This window comes from Pieris napi, chromosome Z (genome assembly GCF_905475465.1).
Source record: "Pieris napi chromosome Z, ilPieNapi1.2, whole genome shotgun sequence".
In the NCBI taxonomy this organism is placed as follows: Eukaryota; Metazoa; Arthropoda; class Insecta; order Lepidoptera; family Pieridae; genus Pieris; species Pieris napi.
In genome coordinates, this window is record NC_062259.1 from 7,207,604 (window position 1) to 7,224,626 (window position 17,023).

General features: G+C 32.9%; 1 protein-coding gene across 2 annotated transcripts in view; it reads right to left on the reverse strand.

Moving 5' to 3' along the window:
* LOC125062435 (nostrin) overlaps positions 1–17,023 on the reverse strand; it is a 41,899-nt gene that overhangs the window by 24,418 nt on the left and 458 nt on the right. The window contains exon 1 of one of the 2 annotated variants that reach the window (XM_047668367.1): positions 13,933–13,967. The exons of the other annotated variant lie outside the window; for it this stretch is intronic. Within the exon in view, the coding sequence (XP_047524323.1) occupies positions 13,933–13,952 (20 nt within the window). The 5' untranslated portion in view covers positions 13,953–13,967. Of the gene's footprint in view, positions 1–13,932; positions 13,968–17,023 lie in introns of those variants that run through there. 2 annotated transcript variants of the gene reach the window in all.

Here is a 17,023-nt window from a genome sequence, read left to right on the forward strand (position 1 = left end):
GCGACCTTCATGTAAGGACGTGTGTGTTACCAATTAATTTGCCTAGTTATTTCATTACCTTCACGAGTAAATAAAAATTAGTACTCGCCCTATAAATGTGAATCAAATGCCCCTGAAATCGGTACAAAAATTATAACCCTATACCACGTATACTCAAGGTTGCGACGTAATTGCACTAGTGAAAGTTTTCATATCTACACAGTTAAGCGAAATTTACAGAAGTCAACCTAAACCATAATATATACACGTGGTAATACTTAGGTGATACAACTGTCAATTAAACTATTGTTTCCTATAGATTACATACAGCCTGATTGTAACAGAAATAAAAGTTCACGATACTATTATTATTTATCTATGATCAAGCGTATCCTTGACAGTGCTAGCGTAAGGTGTGTTAAAGCAATCAAGCCTACACCTACTTCAAATCAACCTTGTAATCATCAGATAAATACTAAAATATCGAAATTGTCAGTGTAAACTAGAGAAGGAAGATAAGATCTAATTCTTGTGTCGATATTGTTAAAAAACCCTAGCAACGTTATTTGTGAAATTGAATACCTTTGTGGTGGCGTAAACCTATCATGTAGACACGAGAAACATTGGGACAGTTTCATAATTTAAGTTTTGAGTGTTGCAAACGCGATATTGAATAGATGTGTTCTTAAATCAATTAAATCATTTTAGTGTTTACAATTACTCGAAATAGTCTATTATATGTGCTTTTTATGCTTATAGTAAGAATTGATAAATTAAAAGAAAAATTCATGTATTGCTTTGCATTATACAATTCTTTCAACTCTATATAGACAGGATGTAACCAAAATGGGCTAATTAGTATTTCCGTTTGCATAATATTTTTTTAATTTTCCCATAATTCTAAGTAATAAGTCATTAACCACAGAAACTTTCGCTTTAGTGTCTTTTGTGGATGCATTGTCTCTCTTACCACAAAATACATCATCCACGCGAAGAAAAGTAAATAGGGGTTATTGCTTTTCTTCGGCGGCCATTTACTTACAACCCGATACAAATTGTAAATTATTATATTCTATACTCCGAATCATCTACTAACAATCAGAATCCCGATTAGCTTTTCTTTCATTTCGGGTACGGGAATATACTATCTTGATTTTAAACCAGAGACAATGCATTAAGATATGAAAGTGATGTGCATTTATAAATCTAAGATGGAATGAAATGTTTACTTGTGTAGTTGCAAAAAAATTAAATATAATTCAGGCTTACGGTAAATTTATATTTAGTTAAATATAACTTAAAATTTATCAAACTCAACATAGTAACACTGAATGGTATTATAATTTAGGTCGGTACTGTATACAAAAATGTACATAATTAATAGAAAATAATATTAGAAAAAGGTTTAAATTCTTATAATTAATTTACGCAGATCACAAATCATATTAACTCTATAGCTCTTTGATCCTTACGCTGTTTCAACGGTAATATAATATTGGCATTTCATTGTTCAATCAAAATACATATAGAAATGTGCGTTAGTGATAAAATCGTTATTTTCCTTCACGCTGATTTGTTTACACTTCAAATCAATTCAGGATAAATGGACTTTAGGAAACTCGTTCATGTTTTAAATAAATAAAGTATTAAATACAGTTTAAAGGTAATAAACAATAGACGGTTTTAGAAAAAAAAAAATTTGCTTATTCTGACTCTCGTATGTCTAAAACGTATAGTTGGAAACCGTACGATACCGTATCGTACGTCGTACAAACAATTTAACGTAAAACATAAAAAAAACATGTTTTTAAGATTTAACAAGTAAAACTATAAAGTATTTACAACATTTGTCACGTGTCATAATTTTTAAATAAATTATACTCAATATCTTGATAAATACGATAATTTTAATCCATAATAACTAATAGACGGTCCTGGTACTAAAGCTGCCTGCCCAGACTGTGAACACTTGTTCGCTAAATCTGAATCTGAAACTTAACTTAGTTCAGACGATACAACATTGAAAATCAAACATTATTTTATATTTTTGTTCATTGTAAATACACAACACAATCAGCCACAAGACAATTCATAAAAATTGAAACAAAATAATGCTAATATTGGTCATGGTATAGAATCTTTTGTTATTCTAACCTCAATAAACACCTGATTGTTAGTACCACATGATACCTTTACATTCACTTCTTCTAAAGCTTTTCGAACATTTGACTGTGTCAAGCATTTAATTAATCAGTGAACGAATGAATGGTGGTAACAGCTATTAAGCCTATCTAATGGATAATTTGTCGACCAATTGTTGCTACGACGATAAATATAAAACCTCAATTTAATGGAACAAGTTTGATTTTGCAATAGCTTAGAAAGATACTTGTTCTGACCGACAATTGACATCAATAGAAAGGTCGTAGTAATTTAATCAGCGGCGTTGTCCTAATGTGAAATACTGATGCGCAATGTAGCTGACAGTTTGCTAATGCTAACGATAGCGAAGGCCGATTACCGATTTGCTTAACAGTTTAACAGATATATTAACTTCATATTTCTTTATGTTCAATTGTTGTTTAAAGGAGACAATTGTTAGATACGTGTGTGGGATCTACTTCATCTATGTCATAGAACATTGTGCTTGAAAGATAAAATAAAATAATTTTATAAGATATTTCAATTGATAGAGATAAACCGCTGTCCTAAACATAGCTTTATTATACACAATATACAGGATATTTAGATAAAGTAAAGTGCACTGGCCCCCACACTAGGATGCCCTGTGTTGTGGGCTTTTCTTCCAGTTTCTTCCTTTTGACATGTAAACAGTATTTTACTTAATGAGTTCCACATATCACATTTATATTTAAACTATTTTTGTACAATAAGAATATTTTCAGTATCAGCATAGGACAGGTTAACAAGATATTGTTTGAGATGTTCAATAAATGTATGTAATGTAAGTGATTATTTTTCCGACCCAAATATCGGCCAATAGAATTGCACCATTCGACGTCACGTGGTACAACCTATATGGTATTATACTGAAAATTTTCTCTGGTCGTTGCTTCAAGAAAAGTATTAAGTAGTTGTTTTATTCATTATGAAATTCTTATTTGTTAACTGTACATTTCGTCTCATGGTGCAATTCTATTGGCCGACATTTGGGTCGGAAAAATAATCCCCCGAATACCACACGAGCTTCAAAATTATCGGCCATTTCCGATAATTTTGAAGCTCTTGTGGTATTATAAGTGATAATTTTGTTTTTAAGGAAGTGGTTAAAGATGAAAGGGGCCTCGGAAGGAGAAAAAGCGTTGGACGAAGAAAGTGCGAAAAAAATTTGCGTTTTTTTGATGTGGTGTGGCGGGTGTTTGTTTCCAAAAAGGTCTGCATATTGCTATTAAGTATAATTGTCTCACAGTTAATAGTTTTGTTTCATTGTACAATTTTGAAGTTAAGTAGCGGAAAGATTTTTCTATAGGATATCTTAAGAATGGCACGTTGGGTGCGCTCAATTTTCAGCACTGAAGACAATGCCGCTCCACTCCACATATTGACTGGCATAATGCATTATACACTATCTTGATTGTATGAGGATCAGAAGGTTTTCTAAGGCGTTTGAAAACATTTATAAGTTTGCGAAATCGAGAATATAGGTAGTTTATTTGAGGGACCAAACAAAGCCTTGAATCAATAATTAATCCCAGGTATTTGGTTGTGTTAGTGGGTTGCAGGAGAGGACAGTTGCAGTTGCTGTGAAGGTTCAAACATGAGTGTAATTTAATAGCTATTGTAAGAGTATACACAAATACATGTAAAAGTATGAGTGTAGGGCGAGGTGGGTAACAAAAATAACGTATCCGAATAAAATTTTGAGTTTTGTTACCACGTCAGTTTGCGTCGTCGTCGTTAGAAAGTGGTGACTGCATTATATTATAAACTCAGTTACTCGCTATTGTTTTTACCGAGTAGCTCTGCTGCTAATGCTTCACTACCGCCTCCGTGGCTTAGTTAGTAACAGGGATAGCGCATAACACGGCGTCGTTTTGGCTATTCGCTATGGTCCTGAGGTAGGGAGAAACAATAGTAACGTATACTAAGGGCACATAATACTTGATAGTTGAAAAACAAGTGTCTTCATGCATGAATGCCCCGTTGAATTAATAAGTAGAGTAATAACTTAGTAGCCATACATTTGATACGTTAGCAATGTGAACCTTGGAAAATGGCGTCCATTACATCCAATTTCTCTAAAGGTGATAATCATGGAAAGTGGTTCAGTGACATGATACACGTTATCCCGCGGTTAGAGTAACTGTGTGTACCAGTTGACAAAAACCATCATCTAACACGATAAACGGGGGCAGTAGAATGAGTTCGATGAACTAATTCGAGATTTCGTTTAACACCTTACGTAAAACTTGGATGCACGCAAGTTTTTGTTACCGTTTCTTGAGTCTTTTATCGTAATAACATTGTCATTTGTTTTATGTTACACACACGTATATATCGTAAATAATCACCCGGCTGTCTGAGAACGCGATAAAGAACCAAATACAGGGTGCAGGTTTGTATGTTGGGCTTTTTCATAACGCTGTTTCCCAAAAAATATATAAAACATACTGAGGACTGACCCCAGGAATTACCAATAATACATAATATAAAAAAGCATAAACACGTATTCTATTATTTCAGTTAAAAATCTATGTATCTAATGTAAATAATAAAAATACAACCGTTAATTAAGTGAAGATAAGATTCTTACTATTATTTTTGTATGACAAGGCCAACAGTATAGCTCTTAAATTGAACAAGAGTAGAAGTTCAAGTAGTAATGATTAAAACCACAAGAGAAATAGTGTTGTATATAAACAATATTGTTTTTAATTTCGTATGAGAGCGGATAGCATTTTCCCGTAAAAAAAACTACTACACTAACATCGTATCGAAAGGAAAGCCATCTCTGCCATAATAAATTAATAAGTATAATACTTAATTATTATAATATTATATAAAGCCAAACCTGTCTGAATTTTAAATTAGAATATTGGTAATATTTTTATAAGACAAAAAGTTTGTAATAACCAATTTTTACTCGTGCTGCCTGCCTACTGTAACTACATTGACATAACATAGTTCACCATCTGCAGTTATGAGGTCGTGTACACAGATTAACTGAATACAGCTAACACAATAACTTCCTGAGTGCGGTAACAATAGTCGAAATGTAGTCTTTAGACAATGGCCTGCCGGTGATTGTCGATACGACATGCTGGAAATACTTAGTTAATTTAAAAACTAAATGGTAGTATGTACTAGGTACTATTTTTACTGTTCTCATACACAACCAAATCACCAGGACCTCTACTCCAGGACTTTATTGCCTCATCGGCCATCCGTTCATTGAGCACTAGGAAGTGCACTACTCCCACACTAGGATTCCCTGTGTCGTCGGCAGTCTAGTCTCTTCCATTTGACATTTTAATGATTTTATATAATCTCATTCGGTAATATTCTAATTATGAAATGAAATACAGACTTTTATTGGCATATTTTATTTAAATTTAATTACACCTGACATTAGAAACAGCTACGAAACTGACGAATAGTCTTTTACCAGAAAAATCAAGAAAAGCGTACGACAAATGTTACCAAGACTTTATGGCTTGGAAACCTATAGCCATGAAATTAAATAAAGTAGTGTATGCAACTATATATAATTGGGTATTAGAACTCGTGTATGCTTATTTTGAAACTCGCCTGCGGGTCGTTTCAAAAACTACACTCATGTTTTAATACCCTCTATTATAAGACAGTTGCATAGACTACTATTAGATATATAACATAATAAAGTCTTCATAACACTTACAATGTTATAATTAAACTACTGTTGCACAAGAAGAATACTTGCCATTTCAGCATATATAGTTTTGAATCGATAGTGAACATTTTTATTTTAAGAAAGAGGTTGATGATTTATTTGAAAGAAAACGACGAATGACGTCAGATAAAACTGTATAATTGGACTCATTTAAGAATTTTAAATAAGTGGTACGCCTATTCTGTATTATGAGTATTACAAGTGCAGTGGTCACGCAGTGTCCCCATTGTTTAGTACAAAAAGAAACTATTTCTCATCAGAAGTAATTAAATATTATATAAAAAGATACACAGTAAATTCATAGGTAGAGGCTTAACAAACGTGGTTAATTATTATTACTAAAGAAATTTAGTCAATTTATTGCTTACAAAACAATAACGTGATTAACATAAAACATTAACATGGCGTTAACATCATATGTCAATGCCACTGTCACTGAATAACCAGAGTAAAATGTAAAACAGCCGTAAAGAGTTCGTTAAGAGTTTTTTTTTTCGTAAAAATTTCAATAACGTTACAATAGACCCAAATACATATTTGATGAACAAATCTCAACACGGATAAATAATGTTTGAAAAAAAAATGTATCTTTAACACCTGTTTTCATTCTTGAAAATTATGTTCGGTATAAACGAATATAAAATAATAGATCATCCAAAATATTTTATATTAAAATAATAAACGCACGCGAAATACATTAGAAAGGTAGGAGAAATCATACGCAATTTATTTGCAATAAACGTTCCTCAATTTAATGCGATACAGCCGGCAAGAAATTACTAGATACCAGATATTACAGTCATTTTGAACTATTTTACTGGCACTAATAAGGTAACGTTAGTGACAGTCACTTAAGTAAGTTCCCGATTGTAAGAAATGAATTGCGACTTCACAATATATACGTAGTAAGAATAATAACGTATACAGATTGTATAAAGTCACACTCGCTTATTCTTTAGAGCTACACTGTTTTAACTAAGACACTGATTTTTCATCACAACGTCAACACATTTTGACAGAGAGATAATTGTAAACTTAAGTAAACGCATTAATAGGATAAACGTGTTAAAAGCAAGCCTTCTGGCGTTAGAGCGCGGCCACACGATGCGGTAACGGTGCGGTGTGGCGCCGCACCGCAATTACTTCGAGCTATAGGGTGCCATACGAGCGTTACGGAGTGACAATATATTTTACCACTCCTCGCCTCGTCACAACTCCGACGCGCTTGCGGTGCGACGCCGTGCGGCGGCGTGTAACATGGTATAGTAATTTGTATGTAGGATGACGTTGCGGCACCGCTCCAGCGACGCACCGCACCGTTGCCGCATCGTGTGGCCGCGCTCTTATGCCTCTACAGTTCAAATCAGTGACAGTAGGATATTTAAAATACTTATACTGACACTGACAACATTCATTACAGCTATTAATATATTTTGTTGCATTAGAACTCATACTAGCTAGAATTCTGTATTGACACAATGTTACACAAGAAAGTCACATGTCGATGTTACTCAGTTACTGCCTTGAATACATATTATATACAATATATGTACCACATCGCCGCTTCGATCTAACTTTGGAGCAACTTTACTACTAAATTATCAATTGATATGCCAAGTTCTCTTCTATGTTATAGTAGCTTAATATTTTTAGAACCGTTTAGATCTAAAACCAAATCACGTTCTTAATTCAATAGGTCGTTAGTGTATACATACATAGACATACACAGTTTTCAGTAGTTAATCTTATAACAAATCGAGTGACGCTACAAGCCTCTACCTATGGGTCTTGGGCATTTTATAGAACGTTTCATTAATATATTTAATTATTTCCCTTAGTTATAATAATATATAACTAAGAATTTAGAAATTTATTTACTAACTAACCTTAAAATATACCACTACAAGGAGTCCCTTTAGGCAAGGTTCCGAAGATACTGGCAGCGTTCCCTCTTAAATAGCTAGACTAATTACATAATTATTATTTTTATTTTATCAATTATTTGTCTTTACATATTGCAATTACTTCTCTGCCTGACACACGACGTCCATTTTTGCGTCTTAAGGCATACCGGTTTCCTCACCATATTTTCATTAAACAACGCAACGCTCCAATCGAACAATAAGAAAATATCTAATAAATATTAATGAAACATCATATCTATTCTATTGAGATTATAAATTCAAATTGCGAATAATGAATGCATTAATCAAGTCTTGCGATCGCATTATCTAATTCTTATCAATTGAAGACCTAAGTATCTAGTCACTTTCTACAATAGCGTTGCACGATTGTCATTTACTACTTCCGGAATTAACATAAATTTCACTCGATGTTATCTATGTCAGATGATATAGTGTCGTGACGTAAATTATGTTATAATATTAATTACTATATTATAACTTTCACGCACACTACCGCTTAGTGACTCTACTCTGTTAAAGACGTAATTACTTACGCTTTATTTCGATAAAATATTGTTAACTTATAAGTTTAAATAACTGGTACAATTACCCTATGTTAGGTAAGTAAAAATACGTCATTGATAGTATTTACATAATTTGTTAGGAGAGTCACGATATTCAATAGTGCTAAATCTATACTAGAATTATAAAGAGACTAAGTTTGTGACTTTGTAGAGGGTAATATCTGGATCTGCAGAAGCCTTTTTTAAAAATTATTTTAACAATAGAAAGCCTTGGTACTTAGAAGTGTCATAAAGCTACACAACCAGAAATATTAAAACAGACGTCTCTAACGAAAAACGAATCCGCTCATAATCTTTTAAATGCCACTTAGAAGCGATCAGTAGGCTAGGGATTAATAAATACCAACGATCATTATCATGTACTGACATCTAATTGATACTATATTAGTATGTAAAATCACTTTTATGGAATGTAGAACAGTCATTATAATAATATACAGTACTTATCTACTTGGTCCAACAAACTGTTTAACTTATGTAACTATAAATTTATAAAGCAAAAAAGCTATTAGGTCAAACCTATCATTTTATTGTGTAGTCAATAATGTTGAGCTGAGAATAATAAGTTATATGTGTTGTCGTATTGGTACATAATTTAAATAATCCACACGACCGAAATTATTCGAAGTAAGTATTTGACGATGATCTTGATATGGAAAAGAGAGTCAGATGCACTTTGAGTAGAAAAATGGACGTATGAATTGTATTTTGTATGTAGAGTTAAGGGGTTAGAAAAGATTCTAAGCAGCTTTATGAAAAAAAAAAGATTTACAGCTTCGTTTCGCTGTTTAATTTCCTTGCTCTGTATTCTGTTTACAAACCGAAACAATCATTGTGAACCCAACGATACTCCTTGGCAACGCTTATACACCTGACGACGGCATAATTCCCATAAAGTACATTACTATGTTTTCCCTGATACCTTTATTTTTGTCTTAATGTTGTTTGTATAGTACAGTTATAGTAACATAAAACCGTTTTTAATAAAGTAGTGGTCTTTAAGAAATTAAAAAAAATCCAACTGCTTTTTAAAAACATTACCCAATGTTATCGGGTTTGTTCACCGATATTTTTATCGATGAAATTTCTTATTAATCAACTTTGTACCTCGGTTGTGTAAGCCGATTGATGCATAGGTAATTAAAATCCATTCTTGCAAATGAATAATTATTTTTTCCTATTGCAAAGGATACGTCAGCATTCGATGCAAAATGTATTCGTAATCAATATGAAATCGAATGAAATACCGTAGCCACATGGTAACAAGATTTAAGGAGACAAAAACAATCGTATATTATGGATTAAAACGCGTGTATATTATACTAGCGACCCGCGCTTGGACGCCGATAGGTACTTGCCCAACGCCCGAACCAAATAATTAATCCTCAAACTCAGATTTAAAACAATCTGAGATCACACCGTGACAGTCGATCGATCTCCTATCTGCATCCCAATAACCAAACCCTACGAATACCATTTTTGGCGAAGGATAAAATGCCCTTTTCATTTTACCGAGTTTTCACTCATTTTTATAATCAATGTAAACCAAATAAAGTTAATAAAACCGTACAAATAACATTAAAATATACATGTGTATGTTTAGAAATCGAGCTTTCGTCAACTGTAATTTTCATACAAAGGTCTATCCACAGACACCTATACGACCTCCCATGGATAGCTTGTATCGATAGATGGCTATTACAATCCGTCGATTGGTTATTGCGTCACTTGTTACATAATTAGGATTAAGATTACTATCTCAGATGGTTGATTATGGATTGAGATAGGTTATTGGGTTCGGGCGTAATAGTAATATTAGTATAGCTTTAGTATTGTTCAATTATGTCTCCTAAAATATAAGTAGATATGTTTGAATTAAGTTAAATGAATCTGTAGGTTGGTACTAAGGTTTCAGTCGCAGAAAATGTGTAAGTAAAATATCTTAATTCTCGATATGAGTATGAGCGTCTAAAACAGTAAGGCCTAGTTATTAGTATAGAAGGAATGTTAAGATCCATGTCCTGTAGACAGGACGGAAACCATATGTTGTAAGAACCAAATGCTGTCGGTTCGCACGCGTTTTTTTACGATATAATGACATCGATTCACATAATTAATTTTAGATTACGTTTATAGCGATCAAATTACGTACGCTTTATTCTAAATAAATTAATTTATTAAATTCTTTCATATTGTATAGCTCAAGTAAGGTCATCGACCTTATAGGAAAACAAATAACTTTCCGAAGAGTATTTAGGACAAAAACACAGTTGTCATATAACAAATATTCATAGTTTGTTCAATTGCGTCTTAGCGTTGCATCAGGCGTGAAGTTAAAAAATACCACCACATTTACATAATTGTCACCTCGTTACAATATGCCGTGTGATTGTTAACGTTCTTCGTTCTAGATGTACTTGTAAAAATAATAAATACTGCTGGTGCAACACTTACCAGGCTAAAATGTATTACGTTTTGACACAAGTCACACCTGGAGCTAATTCTCGACTTTTAAGCGTACCCTAAGCAAATACAGCTTACATTTTAAGTACACCTACGTCCTACATATTCAAAATTCAATTTTTTTATTCAATATCAAGTTAATTTTTTAGCAGATATTGGAGCCCTTGAACTAAGTCTAGGGAGACCTGTACATTAGGGTACTCCGAACTTCAGACGGTTTAATGAAATAGTAACTTAACAATAATTGAAACCAAAATACTTATCTACTATATTATAAAGAAAAATAGAAAGCTAAGACTAATTACTAAACTAAAGATACAGGTTTATATAGTTTTTAACGACTCATTGGTCTAGTGGTTAGTACCCCTGACTGCGAATCCATGGGTCCCGGGTTCGATCCCCGGCTGAGACGAACATCGATGTGATGAGCATTTGGTGTTCTGCTTAGGTCTTGGGTGTTTAAATGTTTATTTATATATCTATCTATCTATGTATGTATATCCGTTGCCTAGTACCCATAACACAAGCTTCACCAGCTTAGCATGGGACTGGGCCAATTGGTGTGAATTGTCTTTAAAAAAAAAAAAAAAAACATTTGATATGTACATACATATTGCTAACATAAAATGTAAATTATAAAATTTGTTATGATCTTAAGCAATAAAAATATTCAGGTGTGTTACTCCGTAACGGGATGGTTATTTATATATATTTATTAATAGTAGGTACTCAACCTGGCTGAATCAAATATTATTTCACCGGCTGCCCAGAAGTTGCTTCAGTGGCTTCACCGTGTGACTCTAATCCCTGAGGTCATAGATTCGATCCCCGGCTGTGCACCAATGGACTTTCTTTCTAAGTGCGCATTTAACATTCGCTCGAACGGTAAAGGAAAACATAGTGAGGAAACCGGCTTGCCTTAGACCCAAAAAGTCGACGGCGTGTGTCAGGCACAGGCCGTTTCGTCGGCTATTTGTTGACGAATGATCATGAAACAGATACAGAAATCTGAGGCCCAGACCTAAAAATGTTGTAGTGCCACTGATTCTTTTTATAACTTAGGCTTCATATAACATCGCCAATTAAAAGATAAAAGTTAATAAACAGATTCTCCCAAAATATATACAAGTAATAATAATACTTGTTATTTAATAGTAGAGAAATAAGTGACTTTTATTTGAAAAAAAAGCGGCCAAGGTAAACGTGTGATTAATATTGTCGGAAGTTCTTAAATATCACCGTTCACTAAAAAATAAACACGTATTTGTCAGAATATTGGATTAGAATATCTAATAACTTAAAAAAAAAATTTAAACTTTAGTAAATATTTTATAATGTTTTCAGTAGTTTAGCTTAGAGCCTTTCTTAATAATTAAAACATTTGCTATGAAATCGGAAGATAGACTTTCAAAGGACTGCAGCGGTATATCAAATTAGCATGCATATCTTAAAAATCCTATGCTACTCTGCCCGAATTGCACCGTTTAGTCAGCTAAGTTAAATCTACCTTTAAAAATCTCTAAATACATATATATATGAATATATAAGGTGCCCAATTGTTAATAAGCGTAAATGAGTATTGAAAGTGTACTCGTATTCGTAAATTGGACGTATATAGACGTAGTAGTAGGTTAACATAATATCACCTACGTCACGTGCTTACTAAAATAAAGTAATATAAATCTAGCAATGAAACCCATATGTTATCATGACACATTTCACACCTGCGCTCGTATTCTTCTTCCAATAGTGACAGCAATACCTAACGGCTAACCCGACGTTTTCGTTTGCCAGTTCGACGAAGATCTCTCAATATGCTGAGCTAATATCGCAACCTTAGGATCGCGTAGAACCTAAACTGATTATTGAGGGATCGTGGAAGTTGCAAAGGTTAAAATAAAATAACTAAAATCTGCCTGTACATTATGTAGCACTCGACATTATCGTGATCTGTGAGCAATTAATATAATAATAATTTTAATAAAACCCAGCTTGGTAAAACGCGCGAAGGTTTGGCAACATTTAAAATCTCGGTAAATAGTAGTCCTATTTATACCCACATTTTATTGAAGTATTTTAATTAAAACAGTGCATTTTTATTTTATGCCATTAATGCCAACGCGGTGCCAGACCGTGAGTCTTCGTTTAAAAATACCTTGTATCGTTTTACTCCACCTAAAATGTATCACAATAATGAGATTCCTAAACAAATCATTGTATTTTATAGAAGATTGTACTGTTAACTTGAGTGAAGAATTGAGACAGACAGAGTGTGACTTTTTTTGGGATTCAACGCCGTGGTATATTCATACAATTTCATATTTGAATATAAAAAATTCTTCGGTCTTTGCCATGTATTTCTGTGTTTGTATCTTGATAATTTTTCGTTATAGGCAAGTCCGTGATCTGTGCCGATTTTTGGCACCGTTGATTTTTGTGTCGTTAGACGTTTCCACGTGTTTTATTCATATGGTTATGTATTAATTGGTCAATTAGAATCAATTGCTGTTAAGCCGGGGTTCCAACACCTGACCTCAGGGTTACTCGCACGCCACTAATTGTGCTCCCATATATACATGTTAACTAATCTTTGACATTTTTCTTATATAATACAAGAAAAAGATAATTTCTTTTTCAGCATCACATATATGATTAAACTGTAATTGCAGTCAGCCGCATCAATTAAAACGTTTTCTAAGCAGAAATGCCAATAAATAGCCAACAAGAGATGACCATAAACAGAGATGTACAAGAAACGAAATGCCCGGTTGAATTTCTCACGCTCTTTTTACATCTATTTATCCTTAAGGACTGCTGTCGTTAAAATGCCGACTCTATAGTATAGTCTTGAGAGGTTAGTATATCCATCTGTTTAAAATTAAATTGGATTCACAGCTTTAACGAAGCCAAAACTTATGCTGGTAAATTTTAATTCCAGAATTGTATATTAAAGTCATCAAATGATTCAATAATATTCAATCCGATTTAAAGAGTCGTGCGACGCTTACGTCATCTCCTGTCCTGCTTGTGCGCAAGTTTTCTCTTCTTTCCCTCTTATTGTAGTGATATAATTGTGTCGATGTAATTTAAAAAAGTATAGAAAATCACATACCGTTTCAGCATATTTGGCATGTCGAATACACTTTTGAATTCTTGCAGTTCTTTTCTTTAGTGATTACAATATACTGTTGGCAGACGTTTCCCCATTTATCTTAGTTTTTATCAATGACAGATTCTCAGCACTATCACGCTTCTAATCTAAGAACAACACGTCAATCATACAGAGATGGTACTTTGGTACTTATCTTCAGCTGTTGATAACAGCACTTTCATTTCTGCGTGGCGTGCACTAGCAAGTGTTCGCTATTTTATGGCTATTATTATATTGTACTTTCATTCGTTTTAGAAATATCAGCTCTCACGCCTCCGAGCCTATGTTAAAATTATCTGTTTTTAGCACGATTCACTCTCGAAATAAATATTTAAAAGGTTGGAAACGCAATATGTATTTGTCTTTTTTTTTAATTTATGTAACTTACTCATATACGTGGTATAACGTATTAATATATACATAGTAAGAGCTTAACATCAAAATATACTTTATTCATATCATTTACAATCAAGTGTTGGCGCCTAGTAAATAGTACCGGTGACCCCAGAGCTGGCACTTTCCTGGCTCAACGAATAAGTATCGCAATACAGCGAGGAAATGCTGCCAGCCTTAAAGGTACGCCGCCACAGAGACCAAACTTTTAAAATCGGTTTTGATTTTCTTTTTAATAAATTTTATTATTACTTTGTAGGTTTGGTATTTTATTTTGAATACAAGAATCATAACTTTTGTATATTTAAAGATAAAAAAAACAGTAGGTCCCCTGTACCTACTGTTTTTTGCCAGATCTAACTATGCAAGATCTAACAGATAATAAAACATCTTTACGCACAGGACAACTGTTTACAATTAATTGTCAAAACAGAAATAAACTCGTTCATTACAAAAGTACTAATAGAAGAGTCCAATTAGCAATATCAAAACTATCAACTCTTCTTTCAAAACAAACTAGATCTGATTTGTTTTTATTGAATTACTATTTTGTTTATTTTCGTCACACTATATAGAATTTTTTATTAGGTTGTAGTATATAGGAGTGTCTTAGTTAATGTTACACTGGTTTAGTTTTTATAAGCGGGTTATATTTTTTTATTGTAAATTAGTGGAAATGAAAAATGTCGCACACATGCATGCACGGTCCTCCGGGAAGCTTGCAAATGCGTTACCAGCATTTAAGGATGTTATTTGATGTTATGCTTCTTTCCTCAAGACCCTATTTCCTAAATCATATCGATTCATAAATGTCCGAACTGGCAGCCTTGTTCCTCAATAAAAAACAGATCAACCAAATATATTTCAAAATTATTTTTATTACAATAAAAATAATTTTTAAATATATTTATTAACATAGAGACAATAATTAAGGTCAACTTTCATTAAATTATCGATCTTTAATGTGTTGTTAATACACTCTAATTATTATTGAGTAATCGATTAAAATCGTTCAACGAATCACTAGTAGTACAGATGTTTGCAAGCGACATCTGACATCTGTCAGAATTCAACACCCATTTGACATTTTCTCAAAAATCCATTATATAGGTGTGGCCCTCTATCGTAATATAAAATTGTTATTTATATGATCACGTTTGGTCATCTAATAACACCATACGACTGGCGATATCTTAACGCCGGTCACAGTTCTTATTTGATAAATAATAGACTGTTGAATACGTTTAACGTGGCAAACCTCTAAACCAATTTGATATAATAATATAACATTAGTACTTAAACATATGAAAAAAAATTACATGATATGTAGGTATAATGTTTGCAGATAGTTTCCGACTATTCAATATTTTATTGCATTGAAATGGCGTCTTTAAGTCGGCATCAAGGTACATTTTACAATGGACAAAATTAGTTATGGCTCGATCGCGCCGTAATCCTTCAGGCAAGGAATAGGAACCTACTTTTGCGTTGATTGGCCTTTCTACATAAACATTAAGGAGATGTTTATTTTTAGCTAATGTTTTAGGGTTTTCCACAAGCTCTTTAATTGGCAGCTCATGTCTGAGCGCCGTGGTCAGCAAGAAAGCGTCTGGAGCGGACAACCCAACCGACAAAAAAATAAACTTTTTGTCTTGAATGATTTTCATGTATGAATTTTAAATGTGTCGTTACCTTGAACACTAACTAGCCATCATTTACTGAGCGTAAATAACCGCTTATACATGAACGAATGGCGGGTGTAACCCTATTCACATAAACACAACGTAATTCGTAGTAATTACTCAACTACACATTTGTCCTTATTTATGACTAAGTAAACTTTACTACCTTTAAGTAATGTAATATTTGTCCTCTATACGTTTACCTATTAAACGGAGTGAGGGAGTGAGCGTTTTACCTAAAATGAACAAAACAATTAATTTTAAGAAAATTAACCTAACTTCAAACACTAACTGGTATACTGATATAACTTAGTATTTATTAAATAGATGTTATATGTACATATCATCGAACTCAAATATTATACATATAAGTACAAACTGATAACCTCCTTTTTTTAAGTTAGTTAGAAAACAATAGCTTCGCCATAGTGAGTTCTATTTTACATACTTTTTTACAATCGCAAGCATATACAAAAAAATTTCATCGTACTACTTGTTATTTGTTAAGCTATATTTTACATCACACGTTTTAAGTATTTAAGTAATATTTTTTCACATATACATTACAATCGTTAATAAAAACATAATATATCGCCTGTATGACTTTTACCACTAACTTATAAGTTGCGATAACATAGTGGATCTGGGTTTGAATTCCCGCAAAAAAGCAATTGCTTCGAGATGGAAAGCATGGCCTCAGCCATCCAATTAGGCAATCAGGATTCTTATGAATTTTAAATAAAATAGCGATCAACGATTAATGTTTAAATACACTTACAATTAACCAAAATACCGAGTTTCTTTTGACCTTGTTTCGAAGACAGGTCATTTTTTTTACAAATTAAAAACATTTCTTATAATTAGCGTTGCTCTAATTTTTAATTAATTACTTTCGCCGTTTACGAAATCTTTCCACTCAATGTGCTTTAATCCCCTCTCGTCTTTGTATAACTAACTAATTTTAAATTAGACATTAT